The sequence below is a fragment of the Monodon monoceros genome, unplaced genomic scaffold, assembly GCF_005190385.1.
Source record: "Monodon monoceros isolate NGI ecotype Baffin Bay Population unplaced genomic scaffold, NGI_Narwhal_1 Super_Scaffold_22, whole genome shotgun sequence".
Taxonomy (NCBI): domain Eukaryota; kingdom Metazoa; phylum Chordata; class Mammalia; order Artiodactyla; family Monodontidae; genus Monodon; species Monodon monoceros.
In genome coordinates, this window is record NW_021703779.1 from 115,816,660 (window position 1) to 115,842,531 (window position 25,872).

A 25,872-nucleotide genomic window follows, 5' to 3' on the forward strand; every position below is an offset into this window, starting at 1 on the left:
AACCTTTTTAACCTGAAATAACCTGCAAGCAAACTCTATGTGGACGCTAATTGCCTTGATGAAGTAATGAATCTATTGTTCACTCTGCATTTGAAAATTTCCATTAAGGTAAAACAACACTCGAGAGACAGACCTAATTGTGCAACATGATCTGTGAAAGCCTCTTACTAGTAAGACAAACATGCCCTTAACAGTGATGTGTAACACCCAGTATTTTCCAATTCTGAGAAGTATGCTTTTGTGCATTAAGAGGTAACAGAGGTTCCTATTTCCTTGATATGACACCCGGCCTCGTTTCTAAAACATCAGCGTTGCATCTTCAATTGAGACACCCGTATTGGGTACATACGGTGTTCAAAGAAGATGTGGGTCCTGCCCTCTACGGAAAGATGAAACCCTTTAATCTTAGGCAGGCAGTGATAAGATCTATAATGGAAGGCCTCAACAAAGTGCTTTGAAATCAATGGGGAGGGATTGATAGCAAAAGTGCCTGGAGCAGGGGGAGCACTGGCAATAGATCCAGGAAGGCAAAGGCCGAGGTTGGAGTTGAGCAAGGCTTTGAAGGCTTTTGAACCTGACCAGTTTCAAATTTACAGGGCTGGGCAGTGTTGCCCACATTAAAAGAAAAGTGAAAGACCCCAAGTTAAAGAAGAAAGTTCAGGGCTTCCCTGGTGGCGCAGTGGTTGAGAGTCCGCCTGCCGGTGCACGGGACACAGGTTCGTGCCCCTGTCCGGGAGGATCCCACATGCCGCGGAGCGGCTGGGCCCGTGAGCCATGGCCGCTGGGCCTGCGCGTCCGGAGCCTGTGTTCCGCAACGGGAGAGGCCATAGCAGTGAGAGGCCCGCGTACCGTAAAAAAAATAAATACATAAGAAGTTCAGAAATGAAGATACTCAATAAACCAGGTTTTCTATTTATGGACAAACACATTTGAATGCAAATTTATGCGGCTCCCATTTTTATAGCTAACAAGAGATTTACTGAAGCAGTGTTTTATGTGACTAGTATAGCTATTACTCTAGAATAAATTATTTTGTAAATAGAGAAGATAAATTGAAACTTAGTCACATCTTGAGCAACAGTTTAAGTCACCAACCTAGGTGATACCCCAGATGGAGGAGCGAATCTATCCAAAGGCTGGTTTAGATCACTTAAAGAGTTCAAACTTCAAATCAAACTGTGTTTTGAACACCTCCTAGATTCCTAGTCCTGGCTCAGCTAAACTCTGTGAGCCTCAGTTACCTCATGTATGAAATTGGAATAAAATAGCTACAATACAGGATTTAAACAGAGATTAGAGAAACTTGACATGTACTTGGCTTAGACTGGGCCTTCAAAGAAATGGCGGCCATGGTAATTGTTGCTCGTCATCCAAAGCCCGGTGCGGTGCACAGGGGTGAGGAGAGATGGGCTGGAGGCCCCGCTTGAGGCAATATTCCACAAGGTTCCCCCACTTCTTTTCACACAGGCGTATCACTCCGCTTTTCTAACCATTCATTAAACTCCTCTATCATCCAAAACATCAGCTTCCAAACTAGGTGGAGGAGTATTAGAGCAGCTGTAGTGCTCACAGGAGAGGGGAGCTGATTCTATGAACAATAGGCTATCACCTAAAAGACAACTGGGCAATTTGGAAAACTCTACCCTTTTAGTTAGATGAATAAATATCCCACCCTTGTACCTAACACTCACCCAGCAATAGTTTCTATTCCAAGAGAATGTGGGTTGTTAATTCAACTTCCCACAGAACTAGGTAAACATGGGAGTAGGTGGGAAAGCCCCAAGATGAGGGACAGTAGGCTGAGGAGGGATGTGAAGCTTGATACCTAGGATCCTGCGCCAGGAAATAGAGGTGTGAAGTGCAGTGGCTTGGGTGCTCGTCTACCAAACAGCTGATCCCTCTCACCCCCAGCTCTGACTTTCTGTGCTAAGGGGATCCTCCTTGCTCCAAAGCACTTCTCCACCAAAGGGTACCAAATGGGCGGTTCTACACATCAGGATCGTGACAGCATCAGGTCTCTGAAGTCAAGTTTAGAGGCACTAAAAGGAAGAGCTAAGGTCACCAAGGAAAAGCATGGTTAAGACCTCATCCTCCTTGAGGCAGTCCTGAGAGCCTCCCTTGCAGAGAAAGTAGAGTACAGCTCAGGCAAGACAATTTGGGTTTGAGCCTCAATTCCTCCATTTTCTAATGGTGTGATATTGGGCAAGTTACTTAGATAATTTGATCATACTAACAAATGTTTGAAATAAAGACAGCCTGGGCCATTCCTCTTCTTAAAGCTGCCCAGAATCAAGATTACCAGTTTCAGCAAGAATCTGGAAAAGGAGAAGCCCATGGCCATCACCATTTGGCCACGAAGTCCTCAAACTTTTTGAACATTGAACCACCCAGCTGAAGGCAGCAAACACTTGGAACTTTTATGAAATCAGACTTCAACCATATCCATTAGTCCAAGTTCCATCCATTCTGACTGTGCATAAAGTTGTTAGGAACCTAGCAACAAACTGAGTCTCATTTTGAACCACTGAGATACATACAACAAGAAGTCAATTCAGCCCCCATTCAACCCATTTTTTCCCCCCATTTAAACACATAAGGATATGGAGACCCAACAAAGGAATGGACCTTGTTCAAGTTACATAACTCACTGAGAGCGTTTTACTATGATAAGGGAATAAAAGCAAAGCTAAAAACAGGAACCAGATAAATTGAAGCTGCTTTTGAAAAGAATAAATCAAAATCTATTAAATTAGCTGAGAGGTAAATTTAATTCTGTTCTTTGATTATCCTTCAGAGGACTGATTTCTCTGAACTTGGATGAGTTGAATTCCTGTTTGTCCTTTAAAATATTATGCAAGGCTTCACAAAATTCCTTTTTCCTGATCTCATGGAACCAAGAGGACGTAGGGAAAAGTGATAGATAATTTTTAGGGATGTTTTAAGAACTAAATACTCTGAAGGAAGCAGCTAGCCCAGTGCCTGGCATAGTGATAGGTACCTAGCCTGTGTGAGTTCATTCTCAATGGTTAGGTTTAATATTCTAAGCTTTTGAATTTTGAACTAGATATGAAAACAGGCAAAAGAAAACACTGAAGAATACTTTCATTTCTGCTCAGCATCAGCTCTGCTGAAGAAAGAGAGTGAACAGAGGGAAGCTTTCTCAAAGGATTTCAATGAAAAGAGTGAACGAGATTATGCTTGAGCCTGGGCCCTGGACACAAACTGACTGACATTACTTCTCCCATGTGGGAGTTTTGACACTAAGCTCCTGGAAGGAAGGAACTCTGTCATACTTCTCCAGATCTCCTATAGTAGACACAAGGGGGAAACAATGACTGGGGAAGGACTCATTGAACCAGAGCTCTCAGCTCTCTTCTGCGAAATCGTTGCATTGAGCTCTACTGGAAAGTCTTATAAATAGTTTAGATAACTTAAGAAGCTTTTGGTAGGGAGGGATAAATTAGGAGTTTGGAATTAACATATACACATTACTATATATGAAATAGACAACCAACAAGGGCCTAATATATAGAACAGGGAACTACATTCAATATATTCTATAATGGAAAAGAATCTAAAAAATAGATTTATAAAAAAAGATAGATTTACATATATATATATATATACATATATGTACATATGTATAACTGAATCACTTTGCTGTACACCTAAAACTAACACAACATTTTAAATCAATTATACTTCTGTTAAAAAATAAAGGAAAAAGAACTTGCACTTATAAGCTGGTAAGCCAACCATGGGAAAAACCCAAATATAAAATTAATGGGAAAAAAAAAGCTTTTGGAGGGATGAGGGAAGGATTGGGAGGCGGAATTTGGATTAAATTGAAATTATGACCTTAGCAATCCAAGGAAGCAGGGCATTGGTGGTGATTAAACAGAAGCATTATGAATGTCTCCTAAAGAGTAATTCTCAGACCATAGCTTTCTGATTGGCATAGTTATTATACAGCCAAGGGGTGCTTAACAGGGTGATGTGTCTTCTCATTAGACATGTGGCAATGTCTGGAGATATTTTTTGTTGTCACAACTCAGGGGGCGGGGGGCCAGCTGAGACGCTGCTACTACTATCTACTGCATAGAGTCCAGGTATCTGCTCAACACCCCACCACTTTCAGGATAGCCCCTGACAACAAAGAATGATCTGGCCTGAGGGCACGGGGAGGGGGAAGGGTAAGCTGGGATGAAGTGACAGAGTGGCATGGACACATATACACTACCAAATGTAAAACAGATAGCTAGTGGGAAGCATCCGCATGGCACAGGGAGATCAGCTCGGTGCTCTGTGACCACCTAGTGGGGTGGGAGGGAGACGCAAGAGGGAGGAGATATGGGGACATATGTATATGTATTTATGATTCACTTTGTTATACAGCAGAAACTAACACACCATTGTAAAGCAATTATACTAAAGATGTTAAAAAAAAAAAAAAGAATGATCTGGCCCCAAAGGTCAATAGTGCTGAGGTTGAGAAACCTTATTCTAGCCCAACATGGGGCCTGGAACTGACTGACTGAAGGAAAAAAAGGTATGTCAACTGATGTTTACAGCAGGAAAGAAGCATGAACAATTACGCTCCCTGGGTTTTAGTTCTCACTTGTGTTTCCCATGTTAATTTGGTGTCATTTATAACCCAATGCTATTCATTAACAAGAATATGAATGTGTTGGTTGATCTGATGAACTCCTCTATGTACAAACGAATTAGGCACAGTTGCATAAAGATGATACATACTACCCCTTGGAGCATTCTAGGGAAACAGGTCCATTTCCGATTTTCCGTCCCCACTCCTCTACCCCACACAGGAATAGAACTAACAGGAGAGAAGACAAAGTTCAGATTGTGTGTTAAGTCTAACCTCTTCCCCCTACTTGCAGAGGTATTATTCCTTTCTTTGCAAAGCCCTTTCTTGAGGCCAGGAGACAGGTGAAAAAAGGATGACAGGACGTCAAAAAGTTTCACAAGTCAAAGGAATATACAGACTCCTTGGTTAGCTTTCAGGTTCCACCATGGAGACCCCAACCTACAGTTTAAGGTACAGGATACTGTCTCAGCACAGATTTAATTGAGACACAGGAGAGTAGTACCGGATAGGCATAGGGGGAAAATATGTTGTTAGAGGTTGGCGCATGAATGCATCCTTTTCTACCATGACATTTTGCTGTCTTGGTAAAAAGGGTACTGAGCCAAGAGTCTAGCAGCTGTAGCCTCTGGTCTAAGTTTAGAAATGGGTAGTAGCCTAATGTAGTTTTAATTAAGGGGTAATCCAACTACAAGACTTCCTTTAAAAAGAATTTTCCCCCCAATCCTCCGGACCACCTTACACTATGAGAAGTTAACTAATTTTTGATTTTCTCATCCTGAAAAAACAAAGCTTCTTTCATTTTTTGAGGCCACTAAGAAGAGTTACTTGACCTTGGACAAGGGGACACCCTGTACAGAAAACTTTCATCCAGTTTTGCACGGTTAAGTTCACATATCCTTGAGACGTAAATTCGTAAATCCTAGATGAAAACTCAGCTCAATTACATGGACTCTATATCATATTGTCATCTCAACAGTTCTTCACCACAAAACTGTGTGTCTGTGCTTTTTATATACTAGCTCTTTGATTCTGCAAGAGACCCTCTCTGTTAGACAAGGAATCAATTTCCATCGTCTAGCAAGAATGCACATGTTTGTAAAGTTGGCAGAAAACTTGCTTTATTGGAAACTCACGTAATGTCATCCTTGATTGCAGCATATTAATACAACTTCAAAGAATGTCAGTTTGAAAATACTGAACTCAAGAGGCAATTTACTTTTAATTTGAATGCCCAGTGGTCCAATATTTTTAGGCTATTAAAAAATATCGAGCAAGCTTAACTATATTAAAAAGGACAAACAACAAAAGAATAAATCAGTCCTGGCAAAGGCTTAAACTTTACGTGCACCGTGGAGAAGAAAAATCGATGACATCCTTACAAAGACCTACTCTTTCTTTAGCAGTTTGGCAGTGTGTGATTAGTCATCACTCCCTCTATCAAGGGTCATTCTAACCAAACTCATTTCAATGATTTATGCTAGTTATTTACAAGAAGTCTAATAAGGTGTGAGAAGTGGGGAGACATTTGTTCTGTATTGAAATGAACTGGGCTACGAAGTCCAGATGTTAAGAGGGACATATGAGAAGCTTGCATTCAATTACCTCCTTCCTGCATTCTGCTCTACTGATTATTTCCTGAAGCTCCGACCCCCTTGGCTTCCTTAGTACCTTCTTCTCCTGCTTTTCCTTCTCTCACTCCTGAGGAGTCCCTTTGCTTCCAGATCACCTTCTCTGCCTCCCCTTCCTCCCTAGACGATCGCCTCTGCTCTGATGCTTTTACCACCACCCACAGGCTGCTAAGTCCTAAATGTCTGCCACCAGCCTAGAACTCATTCCTGAGCAATTTAAAGGCAGGTCCACATAGTGTCTGAGACACAGAAACATTGCTCAATAAGGGTTAAATGAATAAATGAATGAAATATAAAAACAGATTCATGGGATTTCAGTGAAAGACACATGGAGGAAAGTGAAGTTGTCCTAGACGAGCCCGTTCTAGAGCGATTGAGCTGTCCTTGACAAGCCCGTCCTAGAACCCGGCTCACAAGCTGACCACAAATGTATGAGTGAGCTCAGAAAAGATAAACAGAACCTATAGGCTATCTATAACAGACCTAGCCACCCTATTGACTACGAGAAAGAATAAATTTTTTCCTCTTTCAAACCACCATGTTTTAGGGTGACTTAAAATACAAGAGCTAACTGATAGTTCAAAGTTGGCCGTTCATGCTAGTCTTTGTTCCTCAAGGGCAGAGATAGTACCTCTTGTCCGTGGTGTGCCTAATAACCAGCACCGTCCCTGGTCTGTACAAGACAATAAATACCTATTGACAAATACATCAATTCTGTTGATGGTGACTGCAAGCGTCATCAGTCATTTGCTGCCTAGAATTACGGCAAATGGCAGGTTTAAACCAGAGTATCAAATTTGTTATTGGAATAGGTTAGTTGTAATGATAAATATTTACTGAGTATTTCTTGACGGACACAGTGCTAGGCCTGTGGTCTCTATACAATAAAGCTCTATTTAGTAGGGATGAAATAAAGGGTGTATGTTTAAATGGAGTCCTAATTGGGAAGGGAGGCAGATCTCTTTTTAAGACACCAGTAACGGCTCCCAAAGAAAATGCTGCACTAGAATAAAAGGCTCCCCAACTATTCTGATGTGCTTTGGGGATTTTTTCCTCCTTCAGTAAATATTCTGGGTATATTTAACCAATTATCCACTAAGTGAACAGCTAACCATGCATGCCAATTAGAAATTTACTGACCCAGTTCACAAATCTAACACGAATCCAAAATTGCTACCTTCTCAGAGAAAAATCAAGAGATTACAGAAGGAAAATGGCTGAGGAGGGAACAAAACAGAAAAGTTACTGGCTGGCAGCGCCTATAACTCCTACTTTTTGAAATGCCCTTTGTTCCTTACTGCATGAAAAGTAGTAGACTTTGTTCACAGCCTGAGGCAGCCTGCTAGACAAAGGTGCTCCCTGTATGAATGACCTCGTTGAGCCCACATTATCCCATAGAAGGCTGTGATTAGGCTGGGCTTTGTGGGCTGGATGTATTCTAGAAAGGGCTCCAGTAGAGGGGCCGTGGGAGCTCTACTACTTCTTTGCTTGTAAGTGTTTTTCCGCAATAAAGTATTTTAACTAGTGGTGTGCGTGCATGCGTACGTGCGTGTGTTCACACCTTCTTTGAATGCCAACTAGTGACCACAAGGGGCATGTTTCACTTGTCTTGGGGCTTTGTGTTTTGGGGAAGGGCTGTGTCCACAGTGCTGTGTGGGCAATGGCAGGTCTCTGGGAGAATTAAACTGAGACAGTTCCTGCTCCATTGAGGTCCCAAGTAGAGGACCTGCACATAACCTGGGGGAATGTGCTCACACCAAGAGAGAAGAAAAGAAGGAGCAAATAACCCCAATATGAACATGTGTGTCCCTATAACCTCCTTGCATTTCAGACAGACTACCCTAAAAAGGGGTCCACCTTTAGTGCACAAGATCACTGCATTCCAAAGTGGGCACAAAAATCCAATGCATGAGTGGAACCCCTGAGCTCTCACTGGGAGTGCCCAAAGCCGGATAACCTAAAAATGGGGGTTTTCTATCTGTACAGACCCCACCTCAGAATCACGGAAGTCCCAGAACTCTGCATCACCGCTTTCCTTTTCTTAGCGGGCAGCACATGGCACAACCAGTTAAGGCTGCTTCAAGGTCTAGTGGTTCCATGAGGAAAAGTATGGGTTAGAAGCATTCTTCCACTTAAGGAAACACTGCAGGAAAAATGACCTGCACTTAGTAGATGTTCATATAGGGAACAAAGGAGAAGAGCATGTGACAAATCTCAGGGATGACCGTTTGTTCAACCCCTTGCCTACTGCTGATACCAACGTTTCAACCAGGATGTGGGGAAACCCACAAGGGAAGTCTCCCAATGGATGCACTGGGTACGTGCACTCTGCTGAGAGGTGAGAGAGATTTCTGTAGTCCTTCTCTAACAGCAACTCCTACCAGCAGTGGACAAGATACTGCTGAGCTCTTCAACATGGATGGACCTGGAGAAAATCATACTAAGTGAAGTAAGCCAGACAGAGAAAGACAAATACCATATGATATCACTTACATGTGGAACCTAAAATATGACACAAATGAACTTCTCTACAAAACAGAAACAGACTCACAGACATAGAAAACACACTTATGGCTACCAAAGGGGAAGGGAGGGAGGGATAAATTAGGAGTCTGGGATTAACAGATACACGTAACTATATATAAAACACATAAACAACATGGACCTACTGTATAGCACAGGGAACTGTATTCAATATCCTGACATAAACCATAATGAAAAACAATCTGAAAAAAATATATAACTGGGACTTCCCAGTTCCAAACCACTGGTGGCACAGTGGTTTGGAATCCGCCTGCCAATGCAGGGGACATGGGTTTGAGCCCTGGTCTGGGAAGATCCCACATGCCATAGAGCCACTAAGCCCGTGCGCCACAACTACTGAGCCTGTGTGTCCCAACTACTGAGCCTGTGTGTCCCAACTACTGAAGCCCGAGCGCCTAGAGCCCGTGCTCTACAACAAGAGAAGCCACCGCAACGAGAAGCCCGCACACCGCAACGAAGAGCAGCCCCCGCTCGCCGCAACTAGAGAAAGCCCGCGCACAGCAACAAAGACCCAACGCAGCCAAAAATAAAAATTAATTAAAAATATATATATAACTGAATCATTTTGCTGTACACCTGAAACTAACAAATATTATAAATCAACTATACATCAATTTGGAGAAAAAACAAAAGCAAAGCAAAACAAGAAAAATATGGTGCTGAGCTTTTTCTCAGGTCTTTTACACCTAAAAGAGGGAGTCAGGGGTCAGGATATAGGATGAGCTAAGGCAACACAGTGCAGTAGAGGATATCAGGCTTGGGAGATAAAAGGACTAGGCTACAGATCCCAATTAAGACACGTATTAGCTATATGACTCTGAAGAAGTTATTTCCCATCGCTGCACACCAGTATCCCCACCATGTCCTGCAAGATTGATGACATCTACCTCATGGGTTGGGAAGAATAGCAATAATAAACCTGAAGTGCCTGGCACAGAAAAGATGCTTTAAAAAATTGATAGCTAAGCACCTAACCAAAGCACAGTATGGAACTTCCTACACAGAACAGACCACACAAATTCCCGAGACCTCCTTCTTCATGCTTCTGGAGGGAAGTGGACCACTTCCTGCAATCTCATTCCTTGTGAAAGTCACATAGAACAATCTCTTGAGAGTGACCCAACCCAGTTGGGTAAGACTTTCTCTTCATGTGCCTTTAAGTCAGTTCTCACTATGTAATGAAGGTTTTGTCATTCAGGGATTTAGGTCAGCAGGTATTTTGTGAGCCAAGGTTTTAAGGTAGAAGGTCAACTGGCCTGAGGTGATTAAGAACTGGCCCGCAGCTGAATACTGCACACCAGCACGGTGAGTAAATCCCAATTCTGACACTGCAGACGGTACAGCATTTCGACAGAGCCATATTTGATGAGAATTTGCCCTGTACACATGTTGAAGCTCAACCTCGCCGTTTCTCTTTTCCCTGAAGAACAAGCCACCTTTTTAATCCATCGTTTTTCTGACAGCAGGCTCATGGTCCCTCCATGTCTTAGCTGCATTGGAGTATTGGCTCTACCATGTCCCAGTCAGGTGATCTTGGACAGTTATTTCACTTCTCTTAGTCTCCATTTCCTCTTGCATAAAATGGAGAGAAAAAAAAAGTCGCCTACTCACTTCTAAGGATTTTTGTAAGACTTAAGATGATATTAGGTAGAGCACTTGGCACATAGTAAATTCTGGATAACTGTCCGTTATTGTTTTCATTATTATTTACCATAGACTAGAGAGTAAGGTTCCAACAAGTAATGAGAACTCATGGCTAATATCTAAACCTCTAGGTAAAAACTAATCAAACAGAAAAGGGGAAATGCTGAGAGCAGGTCTTAATAACATTCCTATTCATGGTGGTAATTTTTTTTTTTAATAAGAAACACTTTTAATTTTATTTATTTATTTATTTTTTGTCTGTGTTGGGTCTTCGTTTCTGTGCGCAGGCTTTCTCTAGTTGCGGCGAGCGGGGGCTACTCTTCATCGCGGTGCGCGGGCCTCTCACTGTCGCGGCCTCTCTTGTTGCGGAGCACAGGCTCCGGACGCGCAGGCTCAGTAGTTGTGGCTCACGGGCCCAGCTGCTCCGCGGCATGTGGGACCTTCCCAGACCAGGGCTCGAACCCGTGTCCCCTGCATTGGCAGGCAGATTCTCAACCACTGCACCATCAAGGAAGCCCCATGGTGGTAATTTTAATGAGCTGAGAAAAAAAATTTAACCAACAGAATCAGCTTTTTAATAATGAGAAATGATCTTTCCTCATTTCTGCTATTATAGGTGAAGAGCATCCTCTGGCTTAAAGAAAGATGAGGCAAGTGACCAGTTATGTTATTTATCTAGGGAACGTTCTATTGCACTCAAATGGAATTTAGCTTTTCATAATCATTCTATGCTTTCTCTGTGTGTCCTTGACAAGGTCATCACCTCCTTGAGGGTGAGGGTCATTTCACTTCCTTCTTGTGAGTGCTACACTCCACCTAACTCTAGGCCTGCAGAATTAGCAGGTACTTCCTGAGTCCCTTCTGCTTGTGACAACGTATTATCACAGCAAAGCTGAGAATGGCGTGCAGACAGCATTTTTCCCTTTAAAACTAAGATGTTTCAGCAATAAAATTGCTTTTAGACAACAAATGCACGTACAGGGCAAGAGGGGCAAAACTGAGCATATGGAGAAGACATGGAGGGGAAAAGGAGGCCAGAAAAACCACGTTTCAATCAAGTCCTGTCATTCGCTGGGGAAGTGACTTAACCTTCCCATATCTTAGTTTACTCATCTGTGAAAGGTTGGTAGCAGCCCCTACCTTACGGGGGTTTTGTGATCTTGCCTCTAAGGGGCTTTGCACAGCGCTCTCACTGCATGTAGAAGTGGCCCAGTGGAACTGTGCTCCCTTTTCCTTCCTCCTCGGAGATCCGATATTCCAGACAATGTATACTGGTTGCTTCCAAAGCTGGACATGCTTGAAGGTTGACCTGGAGCTGTTCTGAAAATATATATCTTAAAATAGCTGGGGCTCCTAAGTAGAAATAGGCTAGCACATGGGTGGAAGTGAACATGTGATTTTGATGTGTCGGAGTGAGTGTGGATAATGGCTGTGAAGCAAGACAAGGGTAAGTGTTTGATAAAATGCAGGACGTAATATCTCTTGTTCCACATTTTCCCACGGGCATTATTCAAGCGGCATATTCTCAAGCACGCTGACAAATGCTGTAGCGTATAACAAATAAATACCTGAATCAATGTAATTTAGAATGCTAGGAATGATTTAGAAACATAGATAACACTGAAAGTCTCCCAATCATGGCAAAGTCAGTTTTCACACATTACGCTGTGGGAGCTGGTGATGTCTGGATGATAAGAGGGCAAATGCCCCAGTGACGACAGCCTCGGGGACAGATACCCAGATCAGGGGCAACTTCGGCAATCTCACCCTAGAGCAGCAGCAATCAAGTCAAGAAGCACGTAGAAGTCCTCCTCTGGCATGTGGATACGCTCTCCTCCTTCCCCTCCTCCCCCATCTTCTTCTTTAAGTATGATCACAGTGCTCCCGAGAATCATAGAGAGCAGAGCGAGGTTTCAACCACTGCTTGCAAGAAAGGAGGCTGATCACAAGGTGGCAGATTGCCACGCTCCTATGGAAAAGCCAGATTATATTTCTAAAAGCACAGAGAGGCAATGAGGCAAGGGAACTTCAAAAAGGTAAGAGAGAGAGAGAGAGAGAGAGAGAGAGAATGTGTGTGTGTGTGTTGGGAAGGATGGATACCTTACATGGACACAAGTTCTAAAGGTCATATAAGTGCTGCCTGTCCAGCAGTGACCTCTAATCACAGGGCACCTCCTGAAGAGGCTCATGCAACCAGCATGATAAGAATTGTAAATGGACAGCTGACATCATACAACGAACCTTATGCCAAGGTAATTTTGTTCTAAGGCAGCGATTCCAACCCTGTTAGTACATTAGAATCACCTGGGGAGCTTTTTTTAAAAAAAAAATACCCATGTCAAGACTCAGCCACAAGAGATTTTGCAGGGTTTTCATTTGGACAAGTTATTGGTTATTACTTGATTTTGGTCTGATGTTGGGCTCAGGCATCACTACTATTTAAAAGGTGCTCAGATAATTCAAGTGTGGAGCCGAGGTTGAGAATCATTGAAGTAATCTAAGCAAGTTTGCTGAATGTTGGGTCCAAAGACTTAGTGCTGATACGTGAACTTGTAACTAAGCACATTTTTTATTTAGTTCAGCTGACACTATTTTTCACAGCAGGACAGCAATACTTTCTTTTTTTTAGTTGAAGTATAGTTGATTTACAATGTTGTGTTAGTTTCTGGTGTACAGGAAAGTGAGATACACAGACACACATACACATATTCCATTTCATATTCTTTTCCGTTATGCTTTATTACAGGGTATTTTTAAAATTTTATTTATTTTTGGCTGCATTGGGTCTTCGTTGCTGTGTGAGCGCTTTCTCTAGTTGCGGAGAGCAGGGGCTACTCTTCTTTGCAGTGCACGGGCTTCTCACTGCGGTGGCTTCTCTTGTTGCGGAGCACGGGCTCTAGAGCGCACGCTCAGTAGTTGTGGCACACAGGTTCAGTAGTTGTGGCTCACAGGCTCTAGAGCACAGGCTCAGTAGTTGTGGCACACGGGCTTAGTTGCTCCACAGCATGTGGGATCTTCCCGGACCAGGGCTCGAACCCGTGTCCCCTGCATTGGCAGGTGGATTCTTAACCACTGCGCCACCAGGGAAACCCTATTACGGGATATTGAATAGAGTTCCCTGTGCTATGCAGTAGGTCCTTGTTGTTTACCTATTTTATATATAGTGGTGTATATCTGCTAATTCCAAACTCCTTGTTCCTCACTCACCCCTTTTTTCCTTTGGTAACCATAAATTTGTTTTCTATGTCTGTGAGTCTGTTTCTATTTTGTAAATAAGTTCATTTGTAGCATATTTTAGATTCCACATATAAGTGATATCATATGATATTTGTCTTTCTCGTTCTGACTTACTTCACTTGGTATGATAATCTCTAGGTCCATCCATGCTGCTACAAATGGCATTATTTCATTCTTTTTATGGCTGAGTAGTATTCCATTTATATATGTACCACATCTTCTTCATCCATTCATCTGTCAATGGACATTTAAGTTGCTTCCATGTCTTGCCTATTGTAAATAGTGCTGCTATGAACATTGGTATGCGTGTATCTTTTGAAATTAGAGTTTTTGTCTTTTCTGGATGTAATCCCAGGAATGGGATTGCTGAATCATATGGTACCTCTATTTTTAGTTTTCTAAGGAACCTCCATACTGTTGTCCATAGTGACTTCACCAATTTACATTCCCGCCAACAATGTAGGAGGGTTCCCTTTTCCACACCCTCTCCAGCATTTATTATTCGTAGACTTTTTAATGATGGCCATTCTGACTGGTGTGAGGTGATACCTCATTGTGGTTTCGATTTGCATTTCTCTGATAATCAGCAATGTTGAGTGTCTTTTCATGTACCTGTTGGCCATCTGTATGTCTTTGGAGAAATGTCTATTTAGGTCTTCTGCCCATTTTTTGACTGGGTGGTTTGTTTTTGTTATTGAGTCGTATGAGCTGTTTGTACATTTTAGAAATTAAGCCCTTGTAGGCCACATCATTTGTAAATATTGTGTCCCAGTCTGCAGGTTGTCTTTTTGTTTTTCTTAGGTTTCCTTTGCTGTGCAAAAGCTTGTAAGTTTGATTAGGTCCCATTTGTTTATTTTTGCTTTTATTCCTATTGCCTTGGGAGACTGACCTAAGAAAACATTGCTATGATTTATGTCAGAGAATGTTTTGCCTATAATAAATCCTAGGAATTTTTTATGGTGTCATGTCTTATAGTTAAGTCTTTAAGCCATTTTGAGTTTATTTTTGTTTAGGGTGTGAGGGAGTGTTCTAACCTCATTGATTTACATGCAGAGAGACAGCAATACTTTCTTGATGAAAGAAACAGTGCATTGATTTGCATTCTGGCACAAGCTCCTCATCTCATCACGGACTGGTAACAAACAATTTCAGACCCAGCCCTGAACCACAGACCACATGTGGAGTAGGACTTCCCTAAAGATAGCAGGCAGGGGTCAGAGAACAAGGGAACGGCATTCATCTTCAAGTGTGTTACTTGTCAGAGCCCAGCTTTGATGGAAACACGCTGCTCAGTGGGGCCAGCATGGCATTTCCCAAAGCATATTTGTGGGATGTTACTACGTATTACAAATAAAAAGGTTCTGATAGCTGGAGTATGTTGTTTACCACTGAATTGCCCAAAGAGCGACAAATTCCTAACCTGTAAGACTCCTTAAAACCTTTAATACTCTCTAAGAACGGTGTGGAATTCAGGAAACATGTATGTGATCTCTCTTTTCACAAAGACATATGATCAGCGTTTCATGAAACATAATTTGGAAAATAGTGATCCAATAATAATTGAAGAACACGTGCAAGCGAGTAGAGTTAATTCTGCATTCTCTTCAACCAGGCAAGCAAGTTATCATTTAAAACAAAGGAGTGAAACTTAGAGCTGAAGCAGCAGCACATCTGGTGCATCTCCTTCACAGAGGCAGACCTCCAGGCCTTAGGGTTGGGCTTGACTGGGGAAACAGCTCAAAGTCATCCAGGCTATGCCTTTTCGGATGTGGACCACAGTCTACCTGGGTCATAGCGTGCTGGGTCAGAAAGGCAGATTTTCTTAAGTGGTTTATTAACTGGCTGTGAAAAGGAAAAAAGCAGTAGGTGTTGCTGAGACATCAGAGCCCCGGAAGCATGTTGGCAGCGCAATCCCTGATGTAACAGCTTTGAAGGGGGCAGCGCTGTATGGATAGATAACTTCCAGATTTTTTTCAAGGATCAGCACTTAGATTTTGACTTTGTTTTAAAATCAGAATCACCACCATCATTCATCCAGTTAAGACCTTTCCGGGAACTTTCCCAGGGCAGTGTTCATTTAAACATAAATACTTGAAATGGAGGCAGATAACCGAGGGAAACCTCAGTCAAGAGAGTTGTAAAGGAGAGACTACTTCTCAGGAAACATCACCACTGTCAGGACGGGAACACCAAGGCTCAAGGGGGAAGGGAGGCCTGTTGCTGTTGCTTTAAAAAGTGAATCATCAAAGAATAAAAGCTTGTTAGTTCCTAGCAGAAAAGCCAGCCTGGAGACTGAGTTGAGATGCGTGTATCTAATAAGAGAATAATAAATGCGCATCCTGGCCTGAAATTGAATTATTGGCTGTTATGTATACTTCCTTGATCAAATTATGAGTTTTCCAGAGAGTAGAAACTATCCCCCAAATACAACTTAATGTTGTATTTGCTGCCATAACGTAGGGAAATAGGAGAGAAGAGAGACTGTGTTTCAGTGCCATTACTAGTTCCCTAACGTTGTTAGGAGATAACAAGTTGTCTTCTAAGAAGTAGCTGACAAGCAACCAAGAGAAATACATTTGATCACTTTATGGGGAGAGGACAGTGTTTATTCATTGCTAATCACCAAGACCTTCAGATTTCTGGCTTTTTAATTCGATTTCCATATGGACCAATATTTTACTCCTTCTTGTGACTCTGCAGTTAAGCTGCCAATGGCTTCAATGAGCAAAGAAACCCCTCTGCTGTTGTTTTGTCATCCTTCATGTCATAAAACAAAGGCAGGGTGACCCTAAGTCATAGTTATTTTGAAATTAAAAGATTCAGAATAAGGTCTTTTATCTCTACAGAGCCACCCAAACATATGGCCCCATGTTCTTCTAATCAAATAGGAATATCCCCTCAATTCTCATCTTCAAGGGGACAGATATGGAAGCAGTTATACCCTTCCTACAAGTCAAGACATTTTCAGATATCAAGCATCAGAGGTGGCTTCGTTTTATTGAACTATTAATTCAAATAGCATTACACCCATTTTTCTCAAAAGGCAAATTAGTATGAAAATGAGGAAGACACAAAACAGGAGACAACAAAGTTAAAGAAAAGGTGAGGATGAAAATAAAAACATTTCCCTCGGCATATTCCTAAATACTCTCCTATCGTCTTTCTCTCCTACCATTTAGGCAAGACTGATATTCATGGTGACATATTCTCTTTCTGGGATAAACAAACCAAGGCAGTTTCAGAGTAACAGACACTGTGCTTGTTACAAATATGCGCCCTTAACATTTGGCACATAGTTTTGCTCTCTTTTGGTTGGTGAAAGCTGGCATACTTCATCACCGGGCTGGAGCACAGATTCTCTTCTCCTCCAACCAAAGTCACTGTGGTTGGATGCCTCTCTGAATAAAAAGGTTATGGATGTCCTGAGGGGGGAGATACAATATATATATAACATTTTTTTTAATCACATGAAAACAGGACTGTAGGAAGGAGGCCAGATGCTTGATTAAAAGATGGTGACAAATCCCTGAGCTTTGTAATACTTTCCTATAGTGCATGAACTCCTTCAAATTTACTTTTGTGATCAGGATTTTCAATCCTACAAGCAAATGCTAGGAATCCATGATGTCTTTTTCTCTGTAGATTTTCAACATTATCTACTTGTAAGCATGTATATCTTGGTGTAATTCTTCTGAACAACCTTCAAACATCAGTAAAAGCCCAATGACTGGCATTTCGGAAGCAACAAACTATACTGATAATAGATTGGCTTTCAGAAGTTACTCTAAATCAGTGATTTCATTTTGGCACACATGACAATGAAAGGAAAAAAATGAACAAAAGAATAAAGCTTTGATGATTATACTTTCTCTTGCCAAGAGCCTCCTGGAACAGGAAGAAAAAGATTTTGGTAACGATCTCCACTCTCCATGTGGCTTTCTTATAACAAAGAGCGTTGCTGGTACTGGGCCAAATTAGACTCTCAGATATTTGTACGTGCTTCTTCACCCAAATTCCAGTACTCACATAAGATTCCATCATAAGTGGTTTTTATGGAAATAATCACATCACCGAAAATCACAAGTATCTGGAACAAACTAAAGAACTTATTTTGGAATTGGCTGCTCAGAAATAGAGAGCTGTTTTTGGCAAAGTGTAATCTGTCCTTAGTATATATCCTGAAAAGCCAGGGAGGTATATCAGGCCTTCCATGTACTATTTTACATGAATTCTGAGGGCCCTGGACAAAATACAAAAATGTCTTTTCAAAGATAGATGATTGTGAACAATTGTACATAAGTTATCTGTACCAAATCTCAGATCATCATAAATTATGGAAACAACCTGGCCCTTATAAAAACATCACCAACCAAAAGTAACACCAAGACTTTATAATAACGCAAAAACAGTTGGTAGATTTTATCAATTCAGTAAGGAAGAAGAAAATTAATTCCAGCTGTATCATAATACACATAAACCTCTTTGACCTAATTTAATCATTTGTAAGACTTATCCAACTCTTAACTTACATTTCATCCCCAAATTTCAATGAGTGTTTCATTTTTCAAATGAGTGCCGCACACACACAATCTCATTAGAAGAGGTCATACTGGCAGCTTGGCATTGCACAGATCAAACCATGGATGGCTTAGCCACCCTGTCCATTGCCTTCACCTGCATTGCCTTCACCTGGAATTGGTGGGCAGCCACAGTCAAGGTCAATTTCATGCTTTGGCAGAAAGACCATGAGAGGAACTCTCTCTTCAAAATGCTTCACGTGAGAATAAAATGTTTCAAGGTATGGACATAGTTTAGAATTGAGAGTCTATCCATTTGTAGTAAAGCGATCTCTTATTTCTACTAATCATAATAAAATGTTACAACAACTGAAAGAGAGAACTGAAGACTGTACCTTACAGAATTTAAAAACCAGCCTTGCAAAAATCTTCCAGGTCGCCAGAACGGCCACTGAACCCTTTTAAACCCACAGTTACTTCACCTCCTGGCAATGATGAGTTTCTGGCCTTCTGTATCCTACATGAAGTAAGCATGTTAATTTCTTAGCATAGTTTCCTTATTTATCCGAGGTCTCTTCCACAGCATGCTTCCTTTCGCCCCCATCTAAGGTCTTCAGGATCCTGTTAATTTGTACAGAGATCAAGTGTATTCATTTTAAGGTCTGGGTTCACCATTAGCTTCTGGCTCCTTGTTTAAAGGGGGTACAGTAAAATTGTAAATAGTGTCAAAATATCATCCCAGAAAACCTCTAATGCATCTAATACTATTTATAAATAATTCATACAAATCAAGAGGGAAGTATTAGCTTTCACTATTCCAGGAGAGCAAGACTAAGGGAAACCTTCAGTCTGAAAGCAGACAATGACCACCATCGAAGTATACAAAAGTGAAAGGCTGGAAGCCACATTTAACACAAGGACAGCCAGCTTAAAAAGTATCCAAACCTTGTACAAGAGAGCTTCACTGCAACCCATTCTCTAAAGAATTTTTCATATCTGAAAACATTCATAACATTATTCACGATACACTCCAGATATTTTGAAAACTAATAGGTGGGATAGGGAGGGTGGGAGGGAGGGAGACGCAAGAGGGAAGAAATACGGGAACATATGTGTATGTATAACTGATTCACTTTGTTATAAAGCAGAAACTAACACACCATTGTAAAGCAACTATACTCCAATAAAGATGTAAAAAAAAAACTATATGTAATAAGAACACACCCATTAAAATTAGTTATTCAAATGTTGTTTTTTTTTAAACTGAGAATTGTTAAAACAATTTGAAGTAAGTTTCTAACCAATTGCTTGACTGAATTTAACCAACTTTTGTTTCTCAGGACGATGTGCAAGTACAAAAACAGTATAGTATCTGTAATACAGATACACACATCCATAAGAATATAATTACATAATAAATAGTATATTTCTCTCATACAGACACTGTTTTTGTGCTTACAAATATATATATAGAGAGAGATATAGATATATATCACATACAGATATCATTTTATAGAAAAGAAAGAAAATATTGCAATGCATTATATAAAGTCATTGTCACTGGCTGAATTTTTTTGTTTCAGTGAAGCATAAAATCAAGTTAGTATCTTCTCTATGAAACCACCAAAAATTTGTCTTACTCACTGTAAAGGGCCACCATTTATATCTCCAGATGACATCAGCACTCATATGCAAAGTGGATAGCTTGCATACGGGAGTATGAGTGGAAAGTAAAGGCAAATGCTCTATTCTATTGCTGAAATAGAATTAAGCATAGAAAAGTGTACACTTCTCATTTTCTGCCAAAGAACATTTAAAGCTCTGTTTGGAAGGGAGGAAAAAGGGGAGACTTTGAGATGTAAAAATTTGCTTCCAAAACTATAGACTAGGCTCAATGTGGAGTAATTTCCTCAAACACCAAACTTTGAACAGAACCACACAGCAGAAAGACAGCTGTACTGAAGATCTCATAATGTTGCAAAAAGGGCAACTTGAAATCGGAACAAAGGCACTTCTAGAAATTGTACCAGAACCATTTATGCGAACGTGTACACCGAATGCCAAAGGACTAGTGAATTTTGTCACCCCCAACGTCATTCACTGGTAAATTGCGTGGATAGTATTTGATCTTGGGTTGGGGGGAGGGGCGTGGGAGAACATGAGCTGTTTTACGGTAAGTATACTTCTCAAATGTCATTTTGGAAATCAAAACGTACACAGATGGCAAAAAGTTGACCACACTTGGTAATGTGAAAAATGTCCCTCTTTGATATATGCAAAACAGTTGGAAAAATGAATGAATACTCTTTCTAGAGACGAGGCACTTCACAGATAGATTTGTAGCACGGATTGAGATGAATACCTTATTGACCTCAGTTTAAGTAACAGCAAGTAGAGTTTTCCAAACCTGTACTTGAGCTGCAAAGAAAAACAAACTACTCATCGTTTCCTTGAGGCATGCATTTCACTATGGCAAAGCGCACCGGGCGTGCATGACAGGGGAAGTCTGGGCCTGCTTCAGCCAACTGAGTAGATCATGAGCATTCTTCGAACACTAGGCAGAAGGCTTTATGGAGTGGAGAAGAGTGAGAAAATTTGGAACAATCTTCTCATTATTTCATTTTGGAAGGGCCATTCCTCAGCCAACTGCTGCTTCAGGAAGGCGATGTGATGGGACCAGACTCGGCCAGATGTTGGCTACGGGAGCAAGCAACTTTAGCAGCCAAAACGGGGCAGTGTCATGACACCAGCTGAACACGTGTCAGCTGTGAGAAGCAGGAAGATGCTGCGCGCCCGGCCAGACCTGACTGTATTATACAGTGTCCCATCTGAGACTGCATAACACACTCACTGGCGAGCCACGGGGCCTCGGAACGATGTCAGGGGCCGAACAACACACAGCACAGCAGAGGGCAATGCACAGTCAGAAAGAAAGAGAAAGAAAGAAGAATGAGAGGAAACAAGCAAGACACACGTCCGTCGTGCACAAACCTTCGGGCTCTGTGTGTTCTTTGTGATGGACTTGCTTCAGCGGGCAGCAGAAGATTTCGTGACACTTAGCACGAAAGGGGGACTCTTTTTTCTTTAATTCCGCAGATTGGATGGAATCTTGCCGTAACATAATGTATTCCTGTGTGCCAGGGGGGGCGTCATCCAGAACTGTGGTCACCACATAACAAAATGAACTCAAGTTAGAGCTTCAGGAAAGCAGCGAACGTCTTACATCAACTCTACTCCCAGGAAGACTACAGAAACAACATTCCCAAGAAAAGTTTCAAAGAAAAGCATTGCATAGCTTGGGGGTTTTCTTTTTAAGGGCTTAGTTTTATAATACGAAAGCCCTGGGAATAGTTTACTCAGCTATACACACCTCGATTGCTTGTATAATGAAAATTTAACAGTGTTAAACTGTCCCGGATGAACAACAAAACATATTAATACCAATAACCATATTGTATCTAAATAAACACCATGGAGAGCTCACATGTTTCAGCTTGAAATCTAATATAAATATTTACAGGTGAAAATGGCAAATGTCCACCAACTTCTCAGTGTATTACTTTAGGTTTTCTTCCTCAGTCTGCTCCTGGAGAGGGCCCGGCTTCCATGCACTATGTACTGAGTCTGACAAAAGAATTCATTTTTTCCCCAAAGAGAACTGGGGCTGTCACAAACATTCTTCACATATTCGAAACCCCCTAATGCAGAGAACAAATTCCAGTTGAGAGCCTAATAATCAACATTGGCTCAAAGACCTACCTTGAATTGCGGAACAGCAGGGCCTGGTTCACTAATTCTGGCCTCAGATATACACCAAGCCCCTCTCAGCTTGCTAGGCCCTTTGTGCATTTTCCTAAGCAAGACTGTGAATTTCTAGTGTTTTCTCCCTGCAAAAACAAGGTGTCTGCTTTTACAGGGTCTGCTGCAACATTCTTTAGCCTGGTAACTACCCACCAAAGTGGGTGCAAATTTGATCTGCATCTGCAGAAACAGAGAACTGACCCCAGCATGGATTTTTTTCTCTTTCATGCCCTTCCCAATGAGGCCATCTCATTTTACCGGGAGTGAGTCACTGCCCCTAAAGATATGATTCACGGCGAGCTGACTCATTCTACTCCCCCAAATGCATACACTTAACATGCATTGAGAAAGACTGACACCAGCGGCACACTTCCTATGGGGAGAATAATGCTGCAGTGTTTGTAAAATACCAACAGCTTGTGGCTGAAATTAGATGGGATCTCAAGCTTCCATGTTTGCCAAAACATTCCCAGCTCACTGGCTGGGATCCTAACGGACATTAAGAACTTTCTTTCATGTTGGAGTAAAAATGGTATAAAAACCAACATAACTTTGAAATTCGTATTATGAGTTTAGAACAAGTTCTTGATAGATTGCTTGTATGTGGAATTGTTGTCTTCCTTTATAAGTCATTAAATTATGCAAGAAGGTGATGAATATTTTAGTTACTTCTCTTTCTATTTTCCTCTAGCGCCCAGCAGCACTAATCAAAAATACTATATAGACAAACCACCACTGCTTTTCCTGGCAGAGTTCCCTTCATCTACTAGGAATGTGACTATAACTTCTTAGAATCTGGTCGTTGAAGGCACATCTTCGGTAGCAACAGCTGCTATTCAAACCATTTGCAACCATTACCTGCCATGAGCAGTTAGTTACGATAATATAGACACTTATCAAATTCCAGCATCATAGGTAAAGATAAATTCTGATTTTACCATACAAAATATTTTAGGGGGCTTCCCTGGTGGCGCAGTGGTTGAGAGTCCGCCTGCCGATGCAGGGGACACGGTCCGGGAAGATCCCACGTGCCGCGGAGCGGCTGGGCCCGTGAGCCATGGCCGCTGAGCCTGCGCGTCCGGAGCCTGTGCTCCGCAACGGGCCTCTCACTGTTGTGGCCTCTCCCGTTGCGGAGCAAAAAAAAAAAAAAAAAAAAAATTTAGGGAAACCTCCCAAACTTGGAACTCAAAAAAAAAAAAAGCAAAACCCCGCCCATGATTATACAGAAGCTGAGAAATCCCATTTTCATGCACTGTATATAAGAAACAAATTTTAAGATTAAAGGACAATTGGAGGATTAAAAAAAAAGAACTTTTGGATAATATGTAGAGAACTTGCTATTCAGAAGTACATGATAAACACCAGTAAATTGTCTTCCATTTTCATTTTTCAATACCAAAAATGACGTCACAAATGGGCATTTCTGGAGATTAATGACAGGCTGAAGGTAATAGCCTTTGGCCGACTCTCCAGCCATCAGCTTTTCCCCGCTGGTCATTAATTCCCAGAAAATGCCTTGCACTGACATCATTATTGTTTAATTAGATACAACTGGTTATCTGTAACATACAACGAAATTCTAGTGAAAGCAACCCAGTGACTGATACAAGAACCAGCCCCCAAATTCATCATGATGGGAAAGCATGAAAGTCACAAAAGTGCAAGATAATTCCTTTCCACAAAATTCTCTCTCTCCTGTTCTTTCTTCAAACTGAATTTAGCAAGTGCAAAAGGTGCCAAGATGCGAGAGCATTTAAGGTGCCATCTGAGTAATGACCACAGGCACAGAACATTTCCTTGGAAATCGTGAACACCTGGGAGTTAATGGCTTAGCTTTGGGTCCAGGCCGGCTCTACTCAATTCCCCAAACATCAGTCAATTCAGGCAAAACAGAAAGAAAAACAAGAATATTCAATCTATCAGTACACCTGGGTGCCGTGTTGACACGAGAGCTAAAAATATTCTGGACTTATTAAACAGAAGTGGCATCATCCACGCAACACCTCACACAGGTGTATAAAATCTCTGAACGTAAATTTATTTTGCATGAAAGATTAAAACTATTATATTAACTTCATTTATTCTTAGGGCTCCTTCAAGTAGGACAGTGGATGCATGTGCAATTGACAGCAGCGGGAATGACAGGGGACTTCGCACAAGACCCCAGCATCAAGGCAGGTGGGTACCTTAATTCTACTTCCTTACAAAGAGAATGAGGAGACAATGCTTCCAAGGGGCACTAGCTCTAGAAAAGAGAGACTTGTAAAGAAGTCAGCTCATCAGAACAGGAAGAGTGGGATTTACCTTTCCCTGGCTTAGTACTATGACTTCTGCTGTTTTCCCCCTTCTAGTGCATTTCTTCTTGCACATCACTTCTAGCCTCTGAAAACCACTCTCGCCTTTGTTCATTGGAACCATTTGTCCACATTTACTCAACGACTCCTGCTGTCCTTCTAAATAATATTTATCTAATCTTGAAGGTGCACGAAAGACTCCAGTGATTAGGTAGATGATAGATTTACACCAAACCTCTTCCAGTTTCAGAGGTTCAACTTGACTCTTCAAGACAGATAAGATGGTAAGAGTGGCTTAGCCCTCATGGTTGATTTCTGGACCGTGGGGCCCATGCTTTGAGAAAGTCCGTGAGCCCCATGACAACAGCAGTCAAGGAGTAGGCCTCTGCTGGGAAATGGCACCCACTCAGCCAGTGCCCTTGGCCTCGATCACCTACTCAGAATTCCAAAGTCCCACAAGAGTGGTTGAGATTTGGAGGAGACAAGTGCACACATGCAAATTCACACACCCACAGACACGCAGACACTGACAGGCGGCATAGGCAGAGATGACGGTGGCAAAAATAAGTGACTTTACTGGTAGCATGACAGTTAAGAGCACAATTTATGGAAGACCTAGTTCCCATTATAAAAGGTGTTTATTTACTAACCATTAGGTGGGCAAGCCTGCATCCAGGATTGGTTTCCCAGCATCAGTACTGGATTGGCATTAAACCACCCCCACTCTCCCCCAGGCTTCTCAGCAATCACCTAGATCAAGGTCATGGTCAGGGGTTGGGGGGTCATTCATGGTAAGGGAAGAGAGTTTATGTCTAAACCTGATGACCTGGTCTGAGGTACTCATGATCACAGAAAGAGTGTTCCCATTTCAAACTGGATATAAAGAAAGCATCAATCTGTAGCAAAATAATCTTTGATAAAATTAAAGATAATTCCAAGTAATATATACTTCTTAAATGTGTTTTTTTAGTTAAAGAAGTTAACAATCATTTATCCTTTCTGTGTTTAGAAAATCCACTTCCGGAACTTCCCTGGCGGTGCAGTGGTTAAGAATCCACCTGCCAGTGCAGGGGACACGGGTTGCATCCCTGGTCCGGGAAGATCCCACATGCTGCGGCGCAACTAAGCCCATGTGCCACAACTACTGAGCCTGCGAGCCACAACTACTGAGCCTTGAGCCACAACTACTGAAGCCCACGTGCCCTAGAGCCTGCGCCGCAACTACTGAGCCCGCATGCTGCAACTACTGAAGCCCATGCGCCTAGGGCCTGTGCTCTGCAACAAGAGAAGGCACCGCAATAAGAAGCCAGCGCAACTCAACGAAGAGTAGCCCCTGCTCGCTGCAACTAGAGAAAGCCCGTGTGCAGCCCCCCCAAAAATTATCCACTTCCTGTTTTACTCTATAACTTTTATCAATAAATATAACATAGGTGGGGCTTCCCTGGTGGCGCAGTGGTTGAGAATCCGCCTGCCGATGCAGGGGACATGGGTTCGTGACCCGGTCCGGGAAGATCCCACCTGCCGCGAAGCGGCTAGGCCCGTGAGCCATGGCCGCTGAGCCTGCGTGTCCGGAGCCTGTGCTCCGCAACGGGAGAGGCCAC

At 42.0% G+C, this 25,872-nt stretch overlaps 1 protein-coding gene across 4 annotated transcripts in view; it reads right to left on the reverse strand.

The window, feature by feature from the left end:
• The window catches only part of FGF13 (fibroblast growth factor 13), a 503,351-nt gene that overhangs the window by 180,675 nt on the left and 296,804 nt on the right, over nucleotides 1-25,872 (reverse strand). For 3 of the 4 annotated variants that reach the window (XM_029240341.1, XM_029240340.1, XM_029240343.1), the window contains one exon: nucleotides 21,168-21,335. The exons of the other annotated variant lie outside the window; for it this stretch is intronic. In XM_029240341.1, coding sequence (XP_029096174.1) covers nucleotides 21,168-21,335 — 168 coding nt within the window. The remainder of the gene's footprint in view (nucleotides 1-21,167; nucleotides 21,336-25,872) is intronic. 4 annotated transcript variants of the gene reach the window in all.